Genomic DNA, 23,867 nt, shown 5'->3' on the forward strand with positions numbered 1-23,867 from the left:
TGATTTATTAACAATGAGTAATTTTGAAATTTCTTCATTATGAATTGGCTTTTGTATAAATCAGCTGAGTGATCAAGAGCAGGTATTTAGGCACCTTTCAAATGTTTTAGACCCTGTCATTTCTTACTTTCACATTCATTATTACATGCATATTAAAGCATCCCGAGGTTTCCTCGCTACACTCCTTATATCCTGGGCGACGACGAGATTGACAAGAGGGGATGCAACCTCATTTTAAATTTCCAATACTCATAACGAAGCAAAGGATCTGGAAGTGAGCAATACACAAATTCAAGTCAACAATCCAGTTCTCCAACAAAAGACCCAGCCAATTTCTCGAGATTTCTCACCATGTGTACAGTCTCTTAGAATATCACAGCATAATGTTCCAATGAGATATGAACTACGATTCGTCTAATCATATGTGCATCCCAACTACGCTCACTAGCTATACAAGCTCACCAGAACCATGATCCCAATATCCAGCCAAATCAGATTCGTCGATTTTAACCCCCGGCTATCCCATCAGCCCCTAAGCTAAAATATACAAAGAATGAAGACCCCCTTTCGTTCCCAAGCTACACTCATACTCCGTCCTACCAGGAGAAAGCTTCTTCTACGAAATCAATATTTCCGTTGTACTGATGTTTCCTCACCGCGCTCCTCACATCATCACTCAACGCACCACTTCCACACACCGAAACTCCCATCGCTCCCACTTGGTTTTCCATTTCAATTTCCAACAGCGTCTCGATGTTCGGTCTACCAGGGAACATCTGTACGGTAGCCGACGGACTATGAATTTCCTTTGTCGATCTTGGTCTACTGACGAACAACATAATTCTCAAAACTTCGCGACGTTTGTCCATTGCGAGAATAGAGGTCATCCATGGTCTAATCCATTCGAGATGTTCTGGAGATTGAATAGTCCAGACGAGAACAATTTTTCGGGCTGCGACGGTTCCATTTGCGTAGCCGGCAACGAGATCTCTAACGTGTGGGACTTGATGAGTGATACCGACTCCTCCGGCAAACAACATGACTGTGCCGTAAGAGTGCATCATATGCATTCCTCCGTATGGACCTTCGGCCCAACACTTGGTATAGAGTTTTCCATCCGGGGAAGCCTCGGCTTTCTTGAAAAGCTTTTCAGTAAATCCAGTTCGAGCTCGAATGACGAAAGACATGCTTGTCTTTTGCATAGCGAGGATATCTTGACGGTTCATGGCTAATTTCTCATCTGATAAATCTTCTGCTTCTTCTGACCAAGCGACTGAGAAGGGGTGAGATTGGAATAGCCCGACGGATGGCATGTAAAGATATGCGTGTTGGCCAGGCTTGAACTTCCATGGGCGTGCCATATCAACGGTAACACGAACGGCATTTCCTGGGAGAGCTTCTACCAATGTTCTAGATCCACCCTTTCCGAAGTTTCGGTATGCAACTGTAAGTACTCTATAGACCCGTTCAGTAACCCAAAGAATAATGGCTCCCCAGAGAAGTGGTAATTGTGGGAGGTCAGATAACTTCAAGTGGTAATAGATGCCGATGATGACAACGATAACCAGTGCGATGTGAAGATATTTGAAGATCTCATATGCGGCATGGCGAATAGGCGAGCTAGCCTGGATCATGATTGCAATAGCGGCAATCGTAGCCTACAGACTTTTAGTACAAGTTTTAATATATTTTGTTTTCAGAGACAACTTACGATAGCACCATACGTTAGCATAGAGCTTTTGCCAATCGACGCCCAAACGGCAGACCAACCAGAAGCATAAACTTTGGCGGCAGCCCAAGCAGCAACATGGGCAATCATCTGAAGAGTTACGATTCTTCCAGTCCATCTGTGCAAAAGGTTGAAAGTATCAAAAGAACAATTGAGCCAGTTGATCAAAGGGTTATTTCGGGCAGCCATAATGAAGAGGGGAATCTAAAAGATAATTAGCACGTGATGGATATATCAACCTATCATTCTTCAAACCTACCATATTGACAACGGCAAGAATGCCGGTTCTATTCCTAAGTTGCTGGGCTACGGTAGCATATGACTGATCCCAGGTAATGCTAACAACACAGAAAGCAATGTTGGTTCCGAAATAAGCCAAGAGAAAGGCAAGTTGAAATCTAGTAGGAAGAGTACCGACGTTAATAGCTCTGCCCATTTGGATCTCCCTATTATGTCTCTTGCTCAAGACAGGAGCATAAAGAACATGCTTCTTGAATTTCGCAAACCCGAAAGAAGGAATAGCGAAATATCTTTGCGTCTCGTTGTTGAGTGATGCCATGGTTCGAACATATTTGACAGACTCCATGACCACTCGCCAGATAATCATACCACCGATCAAAGCCGCAAGAACAATAAAAATGTAATCATAAAAATCCTGGTTGAGCATTGATGCTTTGGCTTTGATAGCCGCAGCGGCGGCGGCAGCAGCCTTTGCGGCGGGTGTGGTTGCTGTTGTTGAAGAACTTCCTGATGGTGCTTCACCAGCCACTATTTCGACCAGGGCGATGACAGCCACAAATATCGAAGAGGAAAACATGATTGTGAAGAATATCTGACAGATCTAGGAGTTGTATTTGGAGTATCCAGATCGGCCTAATAAAGTATGCGATGATGGATCGATAAATAAGATTTGATATCCAACCCAGACCAGCCCGAGATGTAAAATTGGAATATCGAGGGGTCACTTCGTTTGTAGTAGACGATCTTGCGTCGTTAGATATTTCGTAAGTGAATGAGCGAGCGGAGTGGGCGATAGATTCCGTGAATAACCAGATTCAAGACAAATAAGAATCGATCGTCAAGAGTATGTCGAAATATCGAAAAATAGAAGGAAGGTAAAGTGGGTTGAAGGAATGTAAATGAACAAAAAATGTTCAAAAAAGGCGTTATCCAGACGTCGATGAAGAAAAGGTGTTTGTGTAAAAGGTAGAAGTTGAGAATAAGAAATCTAGAGAAGTCAAATTTGTGGAGGTGGGTGGGAAGGAGATTGGAAATGAATAAAATGTTTTAAGGCTTGGCTTTTCTCGGAATGCTATTCCTAATGAAATGGATGGATAGATGGATACATACCTTTCCTTCTTGAATATGCACCGCGGGGAAAAATAAATGAATTTTATTTATTAATCCTGGGCGCTTCGAATAGAAAATATAAGATATATTGGTAGGGTAGCGGGCAGCGGTATGTGGAGTGTAGAAGTAGGAATACCTAGTAAAATATAAGACGACCTTCTAGATAAAGTAGTCGAATCGAAATTGAGGGATTGAACAAGGGAAATAGAATCTAAATCTAGAAATAACCAGCAGACAGTAACTTCAAAGTAGACGAAAATGAAGGATATCTATCTCTAGATATGTACCGAGTGAGTTACAACATCTAATCACTCTTCCTTTCTTCCTTTCTCACTCTTTCTTTTCTTTTGTCACTAGTCAGAAGGCCAGGGCGGAACGGAAGTCAATATATCAAAAACCTAACCTTACAAACTATTTTCTTCCCCAAAAGTTCGGAATTCACAATTCGAAATTGAACCATGGATGGGGTTACGTATGTTGAGATTAGCAAGGATCCAAGCTGTGTTTGCCTCTTCCAACGTTCAGGATTGGATGATGTGTGGACGGGGATTAACACACGCAGTACACTTCTTGTTTGGGCTACCGCTGCAAGGTACAGAAATTCTATGTCGATAGGTCTTGGCGACCTTGCAGAATTGATTTAGGTACAGTAGTTGTAACTTGTCTTATGTATGGGGTCGATGATGATAGGTTTTTTGTGTCAAACCACATGCTTTCTTTTTCCTTGAAAGTGTATAAAGTTGTGAGAAAGGGAAAGTTGAAGCGAATATCATATGCGCAGAGGGACAGAAAGAGGGCGATGATTGGAAAAAAATATGGGGATGATGGGTTGAGAATCACCTACAGCCCGCGATTGTCACAAAGATAGCCTATCGTCTCATCTTTAATCATGTCGTGGATACATGCTCAGGTCTTGGTGTGGGTCTACCACTAGGCTGCGTGTGGACGGTTCTTAAGGTAGAGGAATGGTCTTGGCCAGAATATGGTGTGCATACGTATTTTGATGTAGCAAGTTTGAGGCACCCGACCTGACGATCGTGAACGAAATGGGGGGGGAGAAGGTTGAAGGTCCGATAGCTGGTCTCATGTCTAGATGGTAGACGGTGGATAGTGACAATGGTGAGAACTACTCAGTGGTGGTTGGATTTCTCGGCATAATTGTCGTGCTCTATTGTTATTCACGATACACAGAATGTCGCGGTTATTGCAAGAATTTTCAACATGCAGATTTATATTGATTAATAGATGAATTGGTAGTATTACTTCCCAAGTGTTGTGATACTTTGATGGGATGGATGCAAGTGCCGAGTGGTGACACAGGATGGATGGGATGGCAGTTATTTCTGGTGTTCGTTTCAATAGTGTCGAATTAGCTACTATCTATGGTAGATGACGAAGTTTGCATTATCTGTGCCCAAGTAGACCTTTCATCTGTGGCTGAGTAGGTGTATATATTGGCTGTCCACAACCACACCCCTCTAGAGTGTGCACCTACAAACAAAGGGTCTTTAACTTCCTGGTGACCACTCAGTAAAAATCGAGAGATAGAATAGCATAACATACAGAATATATACTGATTGGCTCAAATAAGTTCGTAAATCGGGGGGTATAATCCGATCAAGTAGATGTGGAGATTTACGTTGCGTGCATCGTTTCAGAAATTCATAAATATATGCAGGAAGCGAAAGGGGAAGAGAAGGACGTGCTCATAACAGGGGTTCGGTACCGAAAATTAAGGGAGTCAGCAGTCAAACAAAAAAGTATGCATCTAGATAGGGTTTGTAGCTGAGAAGGAAGAATAAGCAACCTTCGTAGTAAGAACTTTCTTATTAAGCTCTTCGATTGGATAAATAATTCTTCAAGTAGAGAGGCACAATACATGGTAGTGTCCCAGCGATATTATTCTGTGAAATAATGGTACCCTATTAGATTAGCTCATTCTGGCCCTAATGTTGGTGGATTAACAGCTTGGCGATGATGAGGATTAAATTTCCCGAAGGGTCCCTTGCAGTCTTTAAAGATTACAGGTTGACAAATTAGACCAGTACAGTATCTCTCTCAGCGCCAAGAGTATCCTCTAGGATTTCGTGGGAATATCGCGATGGAGGCCAGAGAAGGTTATCCGTGGGATGAGCCTCTACATAGCCTTGTAGGTCATCTGTACATCTGTCGAAGAAAAGATCTAGAGTCTAGAAGTCGAAAGTTGGTGATGCAATAAAAAGTCGTGATGATCTTTCAGGTGGTGAACGGGTCGGTCCATCGTCCTGACGATGTCCATAACGTCAGTATCGTACCAACAATTAGCTTTAACTTTAGGAGATCATAATCTTTTCGCGCATACATCAATACTCAAAATATAGATCACCAATAATGCACGCCAATCTTTACAATTTCGCAATCACGCATAAAAGTGTTTCTTCCTCCAGACATGTACCACCGCATACGAAAATCCTCATCGCCTCCTCCTCTGCCCCCTTCACAGAAAATTAGAAATCCCTACAACTCACAAGTCACCAGACAAAGCAAACGACTGACTGCTGATACACAGTAGCATCGCATCGCAAAAATCCTTTCGCTCTGTAAGCCTCACTGCGATTAGACATCATTCCATTTTTGTGTATTTATAATCCAGTCGAACAGTTCAGCCCATAACTCCTATGAGATCATCTATTTGATCTGTGCCCTCAATAATGCATCGCAGTACAATGTACAAAACAACAGAAGCCCAAAAAACATTACTGCTTCCCAAACTTCTATAATACATCATCCATCGTACACTGAATTCCCTTGCTAGAAATTAACATGCAGCAGCAGCTGCAACACATACCCCAAAAGGCAACACATACCGTAAACAAACAAACAGTAGCATCTAAACTCATCCAGGAATGTCATTTCGAACCGTAAATCCATGAAGTCAGGGAAATCCATACAATGACCCTGCCAACATGTTTCAGCAAAATGAATTTTATTCCTTGTCGACGATATCATATTCATATCCATATTCATATCCATATCCATATTCATATCTATATCCATATCCATATCTATATCCATCACCCATATCATTATCCCAATGCAATACGAACTATGAGATCTTGAAAATTAATATATTTGAATTTCGTCCGTACCAGGTCCGTATTCTAGAACTCTGTACTCCGCACGGAGAGTCGAGCCAAGTCAACATACCTTTCCTCCGTCGAGATAATACCATGTGTGTAACCCAGATCAACATAACCACAATAGCAACGACTATTTCACTACCTACCTACACGCAATGCAAACATTCAAGATGGCATACTCTTCTGTCCATCGATCCCGATAGCGAATGTAACCTCCGATATTCCCTGGCAAGGAAGAACCCTTCCTCCCTACCTACATATTTATGGAACCATCATCATCATATATCCAATACACTCATCCTTTCCCCCTCCAGAGTCCACCAACCAACCCAGAAATTCCCGCCGTTCTTACTTCACAAGCCAAGATGACAGCAATGACACGACAAACGACAAATGACAAGCACCACATTCCTTGCTCTCTAAAACTCAAACCCTAGTCTCAATTTGCTTTCGATTTTAAATCTAGAATTCCCCTCTCCCAAAGCCAAGCATTCAGCGACTTCACAGTACCTACATGCTCAATGCTAAGTCATACTCAGTACTCAGCATACCATGATTCGATAGCGTCTACATGGATACCGTATCGAGCGGAGCGTGGGCAGCGCTCGCACTTTCATAATTACATACTATCTGGATACAACAATGGAGACGAAATGGAGACGAAATGGAGACGACGGAACGGATATTGGACACATAGCTAGAAATAGAACACAACACTGGGGCAAGGTGCAAAAATATTCCATTAGTGCACAAGGCAGCTTTATTTCGAGAGTGGATTGAAGAGGCCTTGGAATATCTACTCTGTAATTCAATTATACAATAATTAAGAGGGAGGGATTTCTAAATTAAATATATTTCGGAGCAGGTCGCCCGCTCACCCACTCATAAAATTGGCGGAACAAGTCCCGGAAGAGCCTCCGCTGCATTGATAAATGGGTATATACTAGATGAGAGATGCACACCATATAATGCATTAATTTCGGCCCACAAATTCACAGATACATGGCGGGAAAAGCCTTCCTATGTATTGCATAAGTTTGTATTAGAGTATTAAAATATGCCAGAAAATATCTGTGTTTCCAACAGTGACATTGACACATCCAAATCGCAAAGATCCTTTGCGGCTCCAACCAAGGCTACGCTTTGTCAAATGACGCGTAACGCATTCCTTAACACCAATCGTATACAAGATAAACCGAGCATTATACCCAAATCATGATGGCCTTCCTGATCAGCAAAGATCAGATGAATCCAACCGTCCATATCCACGTGCGCCAAGCCAACCTCAAACATCTATGCTTTTATGTCCATTCCGCATGCAAAAACTTTTTCATACATTAATCGTCGCATCGTCGTCCTATGGAGGACTCGTGTTGCCTTTTGGCAATAATACCCGTGTTCTAGCAATCCGATGATCTAATTGCCAAATGCTCGTCTCATTATAAGCAGAGCATTAACGTTGCCGATGTCACAGCTTCTTCCATTGAAACTCCACGTTACACTTTCCCAAAAGCTCCTTGATAGTTACTAAATCTGTAAGAGTAGTCGTCGTCTGCTCTGTTGTTTTGTAAATCCATAGTCGTTGCATGAAACATCATCGTCTCGAGAGGCAATAATCCCCCATTTAGCTATATAGAGATATAGCCGATGTATATGCCGTCTCACATACCCAATTCATCTTCACTGAATGACGACTGTTCCCTGGTGGGTGGATTTTCTTTTCGTCGCTTAGTATTGGCCAATTTTGATCGACTTCGAGGTGCCGCGTTTCCGAGATCTTTCAAAACACGAGGATTTTCGAATGATCCATGGTTGGAGCTGAGTTCATCATCGCTGCTATTGTTATGAAAGATGCCTAATGATGCGGCGTTCCCTCTTCGTGTTCCCATTTGAGTTCTCGATGGTACTTGCATTTCTGGCTCGGTAGATTGTTCGTGCTCAATACTATCACATTTCCTCTTTGTCCCTCGACTTAATCGCATAGGTCGTTGTGAGCGGACAATTGAAGGTGATTCAAGCTCGATTTCTTCGTTCTCAAAGTCTGTAGTCATGCCTTTGGTTTTGTTGATATTGGTGGCAGGTGTTGTTGTTACCCAAGAGCTTATGCCTTCTTCCCATCTAAAATTTGTCGATTCACAGCGAGCCTCTGTTGTCGTCGAATCAGGCCTTTTTGAGTCACTTGCATGGAGCTCGCTGTCCATAGAATCCGCGTAGTCGAGGTATTTTTGGCCCGGGGTCACTTGTGCGAAGGCAAATGCGCTATCCACAACAATCCCGTGCCAGATAGTCCTCGCCTTCAAATCTCTATCTATATTCACCGTTTTGAGTCTCCGATGTATATACTGGAGATATTCGAAACCAGAGGTAGATGCTCCTTTTCCACAACAACGAGCCACTGAAGTCAAAAACTTAACAGCCTCATCGTAGGCAGACAGCGGCTTCTGGACAAATGAAAAAGGAGCTTCGATATTTGACTTTGTATTCCCTGCGTCTTCTACACACGTCTCGTACAGAGAGTTGATAATGATATCTGGGATATCATCTGCATTAGGCTCAGTCAGTAGACATGCCAGGGGGAAAATGGTACTTCTGAGAGCATTTTCCTTGTTGTCACGCCCGACGATCTCGAGACAATCCTTCAAAAGCTTGAAATGAGTATTGCTAATGATGCTAAAGTGGTCAACCTCCTGTATTTCATGTTCAGTCAAATATCCCACCGGTGTGTCCATTGCCACCGGTAATTTTCCAGCACCCTCATTATCTAGCACGGGTTCAGACATCGCCCACTCATCTTCGCCTTCAAGCTCCCCTTCACTCCTACTGAGGAGTATGATAGATGCAATCGTTGTCAGCACGCTTAACAATGTTGATCTGCATATTTCATGAAAGCCCGTATCCGTCGAGGAGTCAGGCAGTGACACGTAATTTACAAGGCGTGGCAGCACAGCATCCACGAGCATCGTAGCATCTGCTCTCGCATGATTCAATGATAGATCCTGCATCAAACCAGTCCAAACCGGGGCAAATGCTGATGTTGCTACCCATGGGAGCGGGAGGTTTCCACTTTGAATTAACAAGGAGAATTGTCGATATGCAAACCCTGTACGAGTTGTCTCTTCAACGAAGCTACGAAGCGTTGCCAGTGGCCCAGGCAACGCATGATTTTGAGCTCTCTGGTTTGGAGCAGGAGACTTATATACTGAAAGTAGACTTGAAAGTAATAGTTCTGCTTCGTCGTAATGTCCTGAATATATACAAAGATCGACGAGTAGTTCACTAAAGTTGAATTCCAAAAGCCCTTCCAAAATTGCATCGCAAATTATCTGAACACCATGAGCTCGAACCAGAGTTCGAAGGTGTTTCCAGCCTCGATCAGATACACCAAATAACCGCTCAAGTTCATCGTAAGTCTCTGTAGAAATATCTCTCCTTTCAATGGCCGAGTAAGAACCTACATTTTTGATCTCACCAGATAACAACTTTTCCTCCATGGTAATACACTTTGGTACTGTTGCGAGGCACATGGATAGCAATGATTTAGGTCCTCTTCTGTGATTCTTATGTGTAGTAGAACGTGTTGCCTTTAGTAATGCATCAAGGCCATTATAAATACCTTCTAGAGTATGAAAGCTAGTAGCACCCATTGTAGCCCGCATCTTGCTCAAAACTTGAGCGCTATTACCTGTTGGGCGAGCGCGGATAGGCGCATCCGTAGCTAGAATAGACTTTGGTCTCCTGCGTTGGCAATCCTCAGGTACAGTCCATATTGGGAGATAGGGCGGGGTGGTTTGTCTCCACGGTGCAGATGGTCTCCATGCTCGGTTGAGCACTGGCGTTGGAACTACAATATCTTCGGTTGAAAGATCAGTTGAGGATACCACTCTCCCATATGGTGGTAGCTGTAGAGAAGGCTCTGAGATGTTGACATGTCGCCCTGGTCCTCTGGTGTCTCTTCTTTTACAGGTTGCTTTCCAGCTATATGTCGTACTGACTCTCTTTCGAACACCCCAGATTGGATCGTTTGATGCGTCGATGTTGTAATCAAAGAGCGATTTGCCCTTTTGAGGTTGGGCATTTACACAGTTGAGGGAGCTCTGTTTATTCTTACGTAGAATTGCAATTCGGGAGGTTAAAGGTCGTAATAAACGATTGCATCGAGCTGTAGTCCAATCCTTTTCACCATCCTGATCAAGTCGGCCGTTATTCAATGTTGATTCATCGCGTCGCACTGGAGTAAAACTATTGGGGAAGCTTTCCGATTCTGTTCCCAATGGAACATCCCCTCCTTCCATGATATTAACCTATAGTTTGGATCATCAATTTAACTAAACCCCAGCCAAAGAAGCGGGGATCAAGCATACTGATTCTTATTGAGTTCGATGTATTAATTGGATTCTGCGCGATAAGGGACAAGACAGAATTGTGATTCTCGCAGCAAATAATTATATTCTATAGAAGAATGCAAGAAGCAATAATGTAGAGAATGAATCTTTAATGGCAAAAGAAATGAGGAATTGTATGCAAATAAGAAAGGTAAGGTTGATGTTGTTTGATGTTGATGTGTTTGAGAGAGAGAGGAGGCTCGCTAGGTATATGTAGTGAGCAAATGCCGTGTAGTGGTGATGTCAGCAGGGATTGTCATAATACTGGTACGGGCCGGGTTTCTCCGTGCATTCAACTAAATTTTGTACTTTCCCTTTTGGATTTGAAGAAAATGGAATAAATTTATTCTTCACTTGCATAGAATTCATCCATAACAGAAGAGGGGTTTTTTCTTTTCTCTCTACACTCCATTTGTACAACAAAATCAACAAAGTCTTCTTGGAATTCCTGCCATTTCTCGTGTTGGAATATCGATTTGTACCTTCTTCTCTTATTATTGTATTATACCTACGTAAGAGAGCTTTTCAAGGTACAAAATGGCTGTAAACAATGAGGTTAACAACACTACTTCTGGTAAGCCACCCTAAGCACTTTATAGAACTCGAAAATCGCTTCAAAATACATATATACTCAAGTTTCACTTCAATTGACCTCTTCATTTCAATGCGTGGCCTATTATGAGTCATCTGCTAACGTTCAATGTCTTTAGAAAACCCCACCGATGTTTCAAGCAGCTCGCAAAAGCTTGCCACTGAAGAGACTGCCATAACTAATGGTGTTGACCATGAAGAAGAAGATGGTGGGGAAGCGGGCGGTGAAGGTAGGATCAGATGGCAGTTTGAAGACTTAACCAGATTTTATGCTAATGCGAGAATATAGTCTTTCAATTGACTGTGGTGCTTCCCCGCGAGCCCCATAAAATTCAGATCATCGTGAGTGAAACCCCCTCACAAAATATGCAGATTCAATGCTTAGATAGCTAGGTCTCTTCTCAAGAAGCTATACACGATGTTCGCCAATCCATAATCGAGCTGCCCGGAACCTTCCAGTACTCATGTTTCCATCTCGAGCACAAGGGAGAGAGAATAAATGACTTCGTTCAGATATCCGAGGTCCCTGGCTTAACGGCGGACTCAGAAATACACTTAGTCGAGGATCCGTACACAGAGAAGGAGGCAAGAATACATATTATTAGAGTGCGGGAGCTTATTGGTGCTGCCGGGGATCGTACCGATACCTTGAATGGTATCATCTCAGGAGCTTCGCTGCTTGATTCGGTTACATCAAAGGAATCCAGTCAAAACGGCACGAGTACAGCTCCGTCACATCCAATGGTTGGATTTGACTTCCAAGCTTCCGGCAATCTCTCGACCCTTCTACCAAGAGCACAAGAGCCAGGGCCAAAAACTGTCAAGTCAATTTCAGTCTCTCCTTGGAATCCTCCACCCTACCATCTTAGACAGAAGGGACATTTGCTCTATCTACAAGTCACTACAAACGAGGGGGAGCAATTTCAGATCACATCTCACGTATCTGGCTTCTATGTGAACAAATCCTCAACGGGAAAATTTGACCCATCGCCAAAATCTGCGCCAAAAGCCCATTCCGCGCACTCACTTTTAGCACTTCTTAGTGATTTGTCTCCATCATTTGAGGAATCCTTCAAGGGCCTCCAGGAATACAACAATACCAAAGAACCTTTGGCTACATTCCAAATCACAAATGCAACTCCCTCAAACCCTTGGGTTGTGCCATCAGCAACGGCGCCCCTTGTTGCGCATCAAGCTGATATAACACGTACTCAAGAAAATTATCTAATTGCTGGTATTGAGAATAGCGAGACTTTGCGAGACTGGAATGAAGAATTTCAGTCTACTAGAGAACTACCAAAAGACACCGTTCAGGATCGTGTATTCCGAGAGCGATTGACTTCGAAGTTGTTCGCTGACTACAACGATGCCGCAGCTCGTGGTGCGATTCTAGTTGCTAGGGGTGAAATAGCTCCTCTCAACCCAACAGAAGGCAAAGATGCTCAAATTTTCGTCTACAATAACGTTTTCTTTTCCTTTGGGGCAGACGGCGTGGGTACTTTTGCCTCAGAGGGTGGTGACGAGGCCGCTAGAGCAGCAGTAGGCAAGGATGTTATGGGAGTCCGTATGGTCAACCAATTGGATATCGACGGCTTGTTTACGCCAGGAACTGTAGTTGTTGATTATCTTGGAAAGCGTATTGTTGGACAAAGTATTGTTCCAGGAATATTCAAACAACGTGACCCAGGCGAGAATCAAATCGACTATGGTGCGGTGGATGGCAAGGACATTGTCGCATCGGATGAGAAGTTTGTGTCTGTTTTCGAGAAGCTTTCCAAGGCCTTGAAAGTCAAAAAGCATGCAGTTTGGGACAAAGATGCAAAACGTCATGATCTCGAAGGCAGTATCGAAACTAAGGGTCTTTTGGGTACTGACGGAAGAAAGTACGTTCTCGATTTGTACAGAGTCACCCCATTGGATATTACTTGGATGGAGGAAGTCGGTACCGCACTTGACAGCCCTAAGGAGGTCGATGCGGCGAGTGAATCTGCATACCCACATCGCATGACAGTTATCCGACCTGAATTGGTCGAGGCTTACTGGAAGGTAAAGATGCGCGAATGGGTAAACGGCGAATTGGAACGTAAGCGCGAGGCTCAGAAAGCCGTTGAGCCTACTACCGAAGGAAAGGAAATCGAAGCCGCAACTGAGGCATCGGAGCCAGCTAAAAGCGAGGAGCCAACCGAGAATGGAGAAGTGGCCAAGAAGAGCGAATCGGATGAGGTTGCACAACCCAGCAAGCCTGATCAGGAAAGAATTGATATTGGCGATTTCAAGTTTGCATTGAACCCAGATGCTTTCAGTGGACAGCAGCCACAAACTGATGAAGAGAAGGCCGAATTTGCCGAGGATGAACAACAAGTTCGATTGGTTTGCGAGTTCTTGCGCAAGACAGTGTTACCTGAACTTGTGAAGGATCTCAAGGAAGGTGATGTTGGTTTCCCTATGGATGGACAGTCTTTGAGCAGGCTCCTTCATAAACGTGGTATCAATCTCAGATACCTCGGCCAAGTTGCTACTCTTGCGGATGGCAAGAGACTCGAGTCCTTACGCATTTTGGCGGTTCAAGAGATGGTGTCGAGAGCATTCAAGCATGTTGCCGGCAATTATCTCCGTTACCTCCCTATTCCTTTGACAAGCTCATGTATTGCCCATCTGCTCAATTGCTTGCTCGGTACAGATTTGAACGCAGCTCCAAAAGCAGATGTGGATGAGGCTATAGCTGCGCTTTATCCAGAGGCAGATTTGAAATTCAAGGAGGTCACCCCAGAAAGTCTTAAACAAGAGATTGAAGGTCAAGTTCTCCGTCGCTTCCGCTACACCCTAGACTCTGCATGGACTGCAGGTATCAAACATTTGCAACTTCTTCGCGAAGTTTCCTTGAAGCTTGGTATTCAATTGGAGATGAAGCCTTACCATTTCACAAAGCAATCGCAGACTGAAGCAGCAGCAGCTCCACCGGCAACTAATGGTGAGGCTACAAAGGACGCGGCTCCCACCGGAAAGAGCACCAACGGCAAGAAGAAGAAGAAGAATGCCCGTGAAGCCTCTCCTGCATCTGTTGTATCTGCAAACGCCGCATCGCCTGTCACCTTCAACCCAGATGATATCCTTAACACCGTCCCAGTCATCAAAGAGGCGTCTCCAAGAAGCTCCCTTGCAGAAGAAGCTTTAGAAGCTGGTCGTATTTCTCTTCTACAGGACCAAAAGAAGTTGGGTCAAGAATTGCTCTTGGAATCTTTGTCATTACACGAGCAGATTTATGGCATTCTTCACCCTGAAGTGGCGAGAGTATACAACTCCTTGTCGATGCTATATTATCAACTCGACGAGAAGGAGGCTGCTATGGAACTCGCCCGCAAGGCTGTTATAGTTTCCGAGAGAACGTTAGGTGTTGACAATGCCGAGACGCTTTTGAACTATCTCAACCTTGGACTCATTGCACACGCAAGTGGAGAGACCAAGTTGGCTTTGACATACATCAAGCACGCTTTGGATTTGTGGAAGGTTGTCTATGGTCCAAATCATCCTGACTCTATCACAACAATCAACAATGCTGCAGTTATGCTGCAACACTTGAAGGAGTATCACGATTCTCGCACATGGTTTGAAGCATCCCTCAAAATCTGTGAGGAGGTCTACGGAAAGCATTCTATTAATGCTGCAACCTTACTCTTCCAACTGGCTCAAGCTTTGGCATTGGATCAAGACTCCAAATCCGCTGTCAACCGTATGCGCGAGTCTTACAACATCTTCCTTACTGAGTTAGGTGCAGAGGACAAGAACACCAAGGAAGCAGAGAAATGGCTTGAACAGCTTACTCAAAATGCTGTATCAATTGCCAAACACGCAAAGGATGTTCAAGCCCGCAGAAACAGAGGAATCCGAGTCTCTCCTCGTGTCACTCTTGGACAGACCCAAGTCCAACCCCAAATCGGCCAAACTGTTGAGGCCGCTGCTGGTCGAGAAGCTCCTAGGGGACTTGATTCGCGAAGCATTGATGAGCTTCTCAAATTCATTGAAGGAAGCGATCAAAGCAACCAAAACAAGAAACGACCTGGTCGAAGTAACCCAAAGCGACGAGGGGGTGCTGCGGCCGCCGCTGGTAAATAAGGCATAGGGCCGGAGTATAAAATCTAAAATTTAGCATTGGGCGGCGTAAAAGTTATCAAAATTCATTTCTGCAAGCAGTGTATCAACAACCCGTTTTTATTTACCTCTTTCACATACTCAGGAGTGGAATTGGCTGGTCAGCATTTACGTGTCTATGTTTTACGACCCGATTTGATGTATAAACTGAATAGCCCACGGGATATTAGGGGTAATGGGCAGTTGTACATTCATGTATCATGATTTAAGACGCATTACGGAATCAAAAAAAGACATCTTCTCTCCTTCATTATATATACATTAACGCTCGAATGCTTTTCTTAGCAGGTGGTGATTCTTGACGTCTGTGTGTATTTTACATCATACATAAGATGTGACAATGGATGATTCATAAATTACTTACATGATAATATCATTGAGCCAAACTTTCCACTATAGACTTCATGCACTTTATGACATGTTGATAGATACTATGCAGGTATCTCGTAGTAACTGATGATTGAGTTGTTGGCTTGATTCAGAAAATGATCTTGTGATGGAAAGCAGGGGAGTGAGGTTCCGATAGTCATCGGCTAAACCAAAAACCGTCACCGCCCGAGTTCTCCTTCTTCAAGCTCCAGCCTCCAACCTAGCCCCAATAGATACGAGACAAAGAGTAATCAACCTCACCACGGATTATACAAATACAAATATATCGGATTCTGGTCTTTATTTATTTTATTACGTTGCAACATAAGGAAAATAGATCTGTGAATGACAATTTGCGATTAGTTGTAGTTTTGTCAAACTATATGGTTCCTTGATCTAGATACACATACGCCTCCGCCGGTCTGTCCATCACATATCGTCAAGATGGCGATCAGCCCCAAAGTGCTCATACCATTCCTGGTAGCTATGATGCTGGTTACGGGAGTCTGCAATACACTTCTCACAAAATATCAAGTCAGTATACGCTTCGAGTCTGTTTCTGTTATCTGCTAACCATAAGCCAGGACAATGTTTGCGTCCGGAATTGCGACAATCCCGATCCCAAGAAACGAGCATTATTCGAGCAGCCGGTCATACAAACGGCTCAAATGTTCGTTGGAGAAATGGGCTGCTGGCTCTTTGTTGGCGCATTTTCTCTTTATCGCCGATATTTCGCAAAGAACGCAAAGCCCGAAGAGAATGGTTATGAAGCAGTTGATACAAATGAAGGAGAGGCCGCAGATAACGATGGAGCGAGCATCTTGACAACTTCGACTGCAAAGGCAATGGATGTGGATGAAAACAGGTTACCATTGGTGGGATGGAGAGTGCTGTTGTTAGCCTTACCGGCTATCTGTGATATCTGTGGAACGACTTTGAGTGAGTAGTCCACGTTTCAGATGTTTCATTCATTAGCATTTGCGTCCACAAGTCACATTTACCATGCTGTTACTAACAGCACTTCTTAGTGAACGTCGGTCTCTTGTTTGTAGTCCCTTCAATTTACCAAATGACTCGAGGAGCTTTGGTGCTCTTTGTTGGAATTTTCAGTGTACTCTTTTTGAAAAGAAGGCTTCACCTATTCCAATGGTTCGCTTTGGTGACCGTTGTTCTTGGAGTCGCTGTCGTTGGTCTCGCTGGAGCTCTTTACCAAGATGACAAAGCCGCGCCGTCTTCAACAGCGCTTGTACACGACGCACTAAAGCTAGCCGCAAGAGAAGCCAGAACACCAGAAGCCCTGCGCGCTATTATTGGTGTATTTCTAATTGCGGGCGCTCAAATATTTACTGCTTCTCAATTCGTTTTGGAGGAATACATTCTGGAAAATTACGCTCTGGAACCTCTCAAAGTTGTAGGCTGGGAGGGTCTGTTCGGGTTTGGAGTTACAATTTTCGGTATGATCATTCTCCATCTTGCAGTCGGTAGAACCGCAGCGGGAAGATATGGATACTTCGATCTTGTTGAAGGATGGAGACAAATTACACACTACAAAGCCATTGGAGTCTCAAGTGTGCTTATCATGATCAGCATCGGGTAATTTTCCTCTCTCCATCTATCTCTTCTTTCTAGCTAACCTGCTTAGTGGCTTCAATTTCTTTGGACTTTCCGTAACCAGAACAGTCAGCGCCACATCTAGGTCCACCATCGACACTTGTCGTACACTCTTTATTTGGGTTGTGTCACTATTTCTAGGATGGGAAACTTTCAAGTGGTTACAAGTTCTTGGCTTCGTATTACTCGTGTACGGAACTTTCTTGTTCAACGACCTTGTCCGACCTCCTTTGAAGTCTTGCATCGTTCGTGATGTGGATGAGCTCTTGCCGTAAGTTCGATCGAATCTTTCATATCGTCCACCCGTCATTAGATCTTGTCTGGAACCCCTCTTTTTTGTCACGTATTTCTGCAACTTTCAATGGTACCCGTGCGTGTTTTTTGTGTATGGGCAATTGCTGATTCGCAAATTTAGAGAAGAACCTATTGAACATATGTAAATGCTCTTAGGGCCGCATGGGGAGCTGTGTACAGTACGTGATTTATTCGGGGAGAATAGCATTTGGGTGGGAATTAAGAGAACATTGAGAGATCAAGTAAGAGATAGAATCTATATTGATAAATTGCAATGAGAGGTATGCGCGCGTTTTGGTTGATATCGGATAATGACGGTTTGGGTTGGAGCATTAGTTGGAGGCGCAAATGGCGTTCAGGGTTCATATGCATGTAAGCTTGTGTATGTAAGCCTCAAAATTGTAAAAAAAAATATAAACAAAAAATGTTGAACATATGTAGATAATCTATCTGCACGAGGTTGAAATCGGAACGTGACGGTCAGTATTTACCTTGAGAGATATATTTTCGGATGCATCAGACTGGATTAGGTGAGCCGCGGGTATCGCCTCAATTTTCAAGTTGTATGTATGCACGGTAACTTTGTTTGATTTAAGAAGTTCGCGTACTGTTTATTACTATCCCACTCCTTATTTGTGTGGTGCACTGGTGCGGTGCGGTGGGATGGTTGGGGTTGGGGTTGGGATTTGATCTACCTAGGTTCACTTAGGAAGGAGGAAAGAGGGAGAAGGGGAGGTTGTGTTAGAAGTTAGGGATCGGTTGATTACCTGCACTGCACCGTAGTGATTAAGTTTAATTTGATTCTCTTTTTTGAGGGGGGAGAGGAAGGGAGATAATGAATGACATGTGATGGGATGGGATGTATCGTGTGGTATGTGGCATATATAGTAGGTGGTATGGTATGGGAAGGGGAATTAGTTTGGTAGATTGGGTTTATTTGATGAGTTACGGCGAAAGTTGTTGTAGTACCATATATCTATCTATCTATCTATCTATCTAATCTGTAACGAATATTATACATACATACATACATACATACATACACACATACACACATACATACACACACATCTAGATGAAAAGCAGAAAGAAAGAACGAAAGAAGATCAAAAAGAGAAATCGGTAAATGGACCGAATGCTTACGGGTGTGATGACTCGTTTTGTGAGGAAAGTAAATGGCTCGTCCGACGTTGCTCTGGAGTTAGCCGATGCTGCAGATTCATGGATGGGTTGATTGGGTTGCGGCATGTGCGGTGCGTGCGTGCGTGCGTGCGTGCGGCTCATGATGTGAGGGAGTGTGTTGGTTTTAGCCGCATGGTGGGTGTGGGTGTGGGTGTGGGTGGTTGGATGTTATTGGTGATGATGATATGGGTGTACTTGTAGGTAGGGTAGGTGAAAGAGTGGGAGAGGAGGAGAGGGGAGGGGAGAGGGGTGTTTGTAATTTTGTGTGGATGAATGAATGAATGAATGAATGAGTGAATGAATGAATTAATGAATGAGTGAATGAATGAATTAATGAATGGATGGGAGTTTGGGAGTTTGGGGGTTTGGCGATTCAAGTTGGATTAGATCGGATTAGATTGGGGGATGGAATGAATGGTTGAGGGGTTGAGGTTGAGGTGCGGGGTTAGGTGATAGGTTATATATTATATATTATATGTTATGTGGTATGTATTGACCTAAGTGGTGAGATTGGAGGGATAGCATGGCTGTGAGATATCGGGTGAGATTACTGTAGAGGATAGGATTTCTCATGATCTAGGAACTTGTATGATGATGAGGAGGCGAGAGAAAGATTTCGGAAGAGTGAGCATTCAGAACGGATGAATAGATGGGAGATGAGAACATGAGAGAGGGATGAAAAGGATGGGATGGTGAGCATTATGAGATACCTATCTAGACAGGGCGAGGGAAGTAGTTTCGAATTCAATGTAACGGTGAATAATATCAATTTTCATCCATCTTCATGTTCATTCGTCTTCGTATCATGGTTGATGCCGTATGTGCTTATACTGGCTAGGTTAGATATTTTTGAAGTTTGACCTAATTCTACCTTGAAAGAATGAAGCATTTTCATTTGTGCCTGGCCCCCTGGTGAACAATCCAAGACAAGTACAGCCTCAATTCTCGAACTCAACAACAGCCGTTAATTCCTAGTTGCAGTTTTCTAATCTAAGTGGCTCAGTAATTCCACGCAAGAAAGTTCAAGTCAGCGTGGCCGTGTGCTACTCGCATTCCTTGCTCACTTGAGAATCTAGTTCGAAGAGAGAGGGATAAAGTGGGCAGAGGGCAGAGCGGGCAAAGAGGGCAAAGAGGACAAAGAGGGCAAAGAGGGCAAAGAGATAAAGCATACTGTCAATAACCGTTTTATTTTTCTTCTTTCTTTTTCCCTTTTCCCTTTTCCCTTTTCTCTTCTCGGCAAACGAATACTACGATGCGGCGCTCTTCAGCGGCGTGAATCATAATGCTACCTTATCCACCTATGAGGACAAGCCACACATACACCACGCCTACTTGAGTGAGGTACATGAACGTGATGTTAACACTGCTATGTATTCACAGTAGTATGTATTGACTAATATACTCGGCCAGACTTCCGAGGTATACGAAAAGTGCTCTAGATTTCCCCCGGTCCATGGAGTAATAGTGACGGTCATACCGAACAACAATACATAGGTTACGGAGGAGACACGAAAAGAATATTGATATATGTCTATCGATCTGAAGGGAACCATTGCGCTATACAAGCTGGTGATCTGTTGTCTAGTTCCAACGAGACACTGGCAGCATTGGTTGATAATCTGCCGGCACGCACTGCCTTCTTTAATATGTAAGGTTACAGAGAATGCGAAAGGTTTCATAAATAGATGCCGAGTTCTTTGGATCAAATTAGATTACATGTACCTATACGTACCTTGAGTACTTGGCCATTCACGTGCTAATGCTTCTGGTCCTATTACCGTGCTCTGCTCTCCTTTCTAATCACATCTCGTCAAGTAAGATATATGGTAGTAGTATGTGTGTATGGATCGAGCGAAAGATAGTCCGCATCTTGAACTGTTCCATGGATCCTTTTCTGCTGGCCGCAGATGTGCTTTGATAGATTTGACAGCTACCACAATACCACCCTACCTAGGTACATTATACATATTCTGAACAAACCCTGAGAAATCTCAAATTAGAAACTGCTCGATTGCTTTGCCGTTCTTCATGCCAGAGGATGCCCCAGTAATAGATGTATGTAGGCATAGTAATGGTATAATGTACGCAGCACTCGCAAAGGCTGTACTGTACTACTAATCTGGGTCTATTCTTTCACATTGGACAAGAAAAGCACCAGCCCAAAGATATATCCATATCTATCCTAATTCACCCACCCACTCAGATACACAACCCATTCATGACCAGATAAAAGATAATAAAAAATTCAATCAAAATCTCCCCTCATTTGTTTCCTGGGGAAGGAAGGACTCTACCGCACCGCTACTCTTACATTCGTCTACCTATACACTTGTCTACCTTGTCGTGTAGTGTCTTTTCTCGTCTAGTCTACTTTAATATTTGACATTTGGCATCTAGCATCTAGCATCTAACATCTAAACAGCAATCCTCGTAGACTTCTCTTCCTTCAATCTTGTTCTCCACACTTCCGACCAATTTTTTATGTTTAAACATATTATGCAATTGTTACAAATAATGCATATTGGACATTAAAGAGGGGATTCTGGGGCTCCAGATTGACGCTAATTCTACGGTCGTCTGAAGTAATCAACGAAGCTAGCTCATGGGCAGATCTACCGGATCTTCTATACAGATCGCACACGCTTCACTTTATTCTGCACTCAACCACACTATTTTGGCCATATTTATACTATAATTTTCTTTTGCCTCTTTTTATAATTTCACTGTGTATATTTTATGACCCATCCTCGGTCAGCAATACTGTTAATCGGCTGGGCGATTCCGGGAAAGTACGATTAGAGGCTCGCGCAATATAATCGCAACCTTGGAAGTCAAATTATCCTTTGCAAGAACGAGCCGACAAGTTCTATAAACGATTCGAGCCGCGGCCCTCATCCCCCACGAATCTGTCATCCGATTCGGTACTTGGATTATTCATGCAATCCTATCTACATTGTCTGGCTGTATTCTCTGCTACTCTCGAGTCAATCGGCATCTGCATGCCTTGTATGCTATGAATATCTGCCTAGCAGTTCAATGTATGCGATACGTTTAGTGGCTCAATGGAATTATGACCGAGATCGCAGATACCTACTTTGATCCCGATGACGTTGGTCCGCGCGACAGTCCTATATTAAAACCGATGCATATTAATATCAGACCCTCTCCTCCCCAGAGGTTCATCCGCCTCCTCCCATCAGTCCCGAAGCCGGTCCGGACAGACGCAGGGGGGAGAAACGACCCAAAAGTCGCGCTTGTCAGGCTGATGCTGTACTCGTGGGTTTGATGGGTGGAGGAAAACGTCCTGACATTGCGCAGTATGCTGGAAATGAGGCTCTGCCATCAGACGAGGGTGAGGAAGACGAAAGTCCCGTCAGAGGCACGGCGGTGGAAATTCCGGGACGTGATATATCTCCTGGAACAGCTGATCTCGATATTGCCCAAATGGCAGTTGATATGATAAAGCGCACATTTCCGGAGTCTCGGAATAATTCGCTGGGTTCCACTGGGGAAGCTCTTGAAGCTGATCAGGTACCCGCAAATGGCAATGCCAATACAAATGCACAAACACAGTCACAAGCACAGGATGCTATAGATATAGAGAGAGTCAGACTACATTCCAATTCCCATGAATTATATCAAAATGCTACGGTACAGGGAAGTAGCGTAGAGGAAACGCATTCTACCCCACCTAACGATCCTGGAGGTCTTCCACCTATGCTTCACTCTCCACCTCAATCCGGCTCTACAAATAGCAATGGGAGTCAACATATTAAATTACCATCAATAGCTGAATCATTGAAACAGCTTGTTGAGGAACCACTACCCAATTCTAATGAAACTTCATACTCCCAATCTCCAGGAAGATCTATCTCAAGATTTCCTCCTGGACCCGGAGTAACATCACCAGCTAACTCTCCAAATGGTCTTCGGAGAGATATTATGTCCCCCTCAGGACCATTATTCAATCAATTTTCGACGAACAATTCGAGGAGACTTTCAACGTCTGAAGGGCGTCCATACGGTATGACGGCGGATTATAGCAGTGGGAGCAATGCGGAAACGCCAAGCACGGATCAATCAGCTTCAACTCCCGCTACTATGGCCATTGATCGCATGAGTATAGATGGGATTACGAACCCACAGATTGGAGGGTTTCAGTGCACTTATCAGGGGTGTGTTGCTGCGCCTTTTCAAACACAGGTACGAATGAGATCATGCTTTTGATAGATTTCTGGATGTTCCACCAAAAAAAAACAAATACTACGTAGAAAAAGGTGCTTCAACTCTAAGATGCTAATCTCGTATACAAATAGTATTTATTAAATTCCCATGCAAATGTACATTCTTCCAATCGACCGCATTATTGTACGGTGAGAGGATGTTCGAGAGCCGAGGGGGGAAAGGGGTTCAAGAGGAAAAATGAAATGATTAGACATGGTTTGGTTCATGATAGTCCGGGTTATGTGTGTCCTTTTTGTCCGGAAAGAGAACATAAATATCCAAGGCCGGATAATTTGCAAAGGTATGTTCAAATTTCTCTATTTTTTTAGAACTAGGGTGGAGGGAGACTTTTGAATGTTGATTGATAATTTGATAATTCTCACGCCTCTGAACAAAATGGAAAAAAATGTCTGGATCCTCTTCTAACTTGCAACAAACATAGACATGTAAGAGCACATCACACGGATAAAGATAAAGACGACCCGCTCTTGCGAGGAGTGCTCGCGCAAAGACCGGAAGGTCCGAATAAAGGCAGAAGACGTAGAGGTGTCAATTGAGAACCGCTGGGTAGGGCGTTGGTAACTGAAGGAGAAAAGGAGAGGGGAGTCGAAAATCGAAAATTCAAAGAACTTATCTATCGGTCTATCTATATATGGGTCGGATTATTTTCTTCACGCTTGATGATGTGCAATTTGCAATTTGTAATCCGCGTTTGCAGATTCTTCTTGCAATTGGCAAAAGGTCATAAAGCGGAGTGGAGTGGTGGTGTTTCATTAAGGAGGGAGGCCTTGTTCATTTTTTATTATTTTTTTGCGTTGCGTTGCGTTTTCTGCGTTTCCTCTGCTGGATGCTGGGTAAAATTTTACA

At 43.6% G+C, this 23,867-nt stretch overlaps 4 protein-coding genes across 4 annotated transcripts; 2 read left to right on the top strand and 2 right to left on the bottom strand.

Annotated features, from left to right (window-relative positions):
- Nucleotides 1-596: 596 nt before the first annotated feature.
- Nucleotides 597-2,546, bottom strand: Bfra_005350 (putative ferric-chelate reductase protein; the record flags this gene model as incomplete). The annotated part of the gene is made up of 3 exons (XM_037335734.1): nucleotides 597-1,658; nucleotides 1,712-1,933; nucleotides 1,989-2,546. 3 exons carry the CDS (start codon nucleotides 2,544-2,546, stop codon nucleotides 597-599), a joined length of 1,842 nt encoding a protein of 613 aa, XP_037192829.1.
- A 5,179-nt stretch (nucleotides 2,547-7,725) lies between these two features.
- On the bottom strand, nucleotides 7,726-10,490 carry Bfra_005351 (uncharacterized protein; the record flags this gene model as incomplete). The annotated part of the gene is made up of 2 exons (XM_037335735.1): nucleotides 7,726-7,826; nucleotides 7,868-10,490. The coding sequence occupies 2 exons, from the start codon at nucleotides 10,488-10,490 to the stop codon at nucleotides 7,726-7,728; spliced, it is 2,724 nt and encodes a 907-aa protein (XP_037192830.1).
- A 627-nt stretch (nucleotides 10,491-11,117) lies between these two features.
- Bfra_005352 (putative eukaryotic translation initiation factor 3 135 kda subunit protein) lies at nucleotides 11,118-17,740 on the top strand (the record flags this gene model as incomplete). Its single annotated transcript, XM_037335736.1, has 9 exons — nucleotides 11,118-11,154; nucleotides 11,291-11,401; nucleotides 11,461-11,513; nucleotides 11,565-15,276; nucleotides 16,090-16,223; nucleotides 16,274-16,628; nucleotides 16,718-17,282; nucleotides 17,332-17,571; nucleotides 17,716-17,740. 9 exons carry the CDS (start codon nucleotides 11,118-11,120, stop codon nucleotides 17,738-17,740), a joined length of 5,232 nt encoding a protein of 1,743 aa, XP_037192831.1.
- A 4,106-nt stretch (nucleotides 17,741-21,846) lies between these two features.
- Nucleotides 21,847-23,557, top strand: Bfra_005353 (putative c2h2 type zinc finger domain-containing protein; the record flags this gene model as incomplete). The annotated part of the gene is made up of 4 exons (XM_037335737.1): nucleotides 21,847-21,885; nucleotides 21,936-22,979; nucleotides 23,093-23,301; nucleotides 23,443-23,557. The coding sequence occupies 4 exons, from the start codon at nucleotides 21,847-21,849 to the stop codon at nucleotides 23,555-23,557; spliced, it is 1,407 nt and encodes a 468-aa protein (XP_037192832.1).
- Nucleotides 23,558-23,867: the final 310 nt, after the last annotated feature.

Source organism: Botrytis fragariae (assembly GCF_013461495.1).
Source record: "Botrytis fragariae strain BVB16 chromosome Unknown tig00000054, whole genome shotgun sequence".
Taxonomy (NCBI): Eukaryota; Fungi; Ascomycota; class Leotiomycetes; order Helotiales; family Sclerotiniaceae; genus Botrytis; species Botrytis fragariae.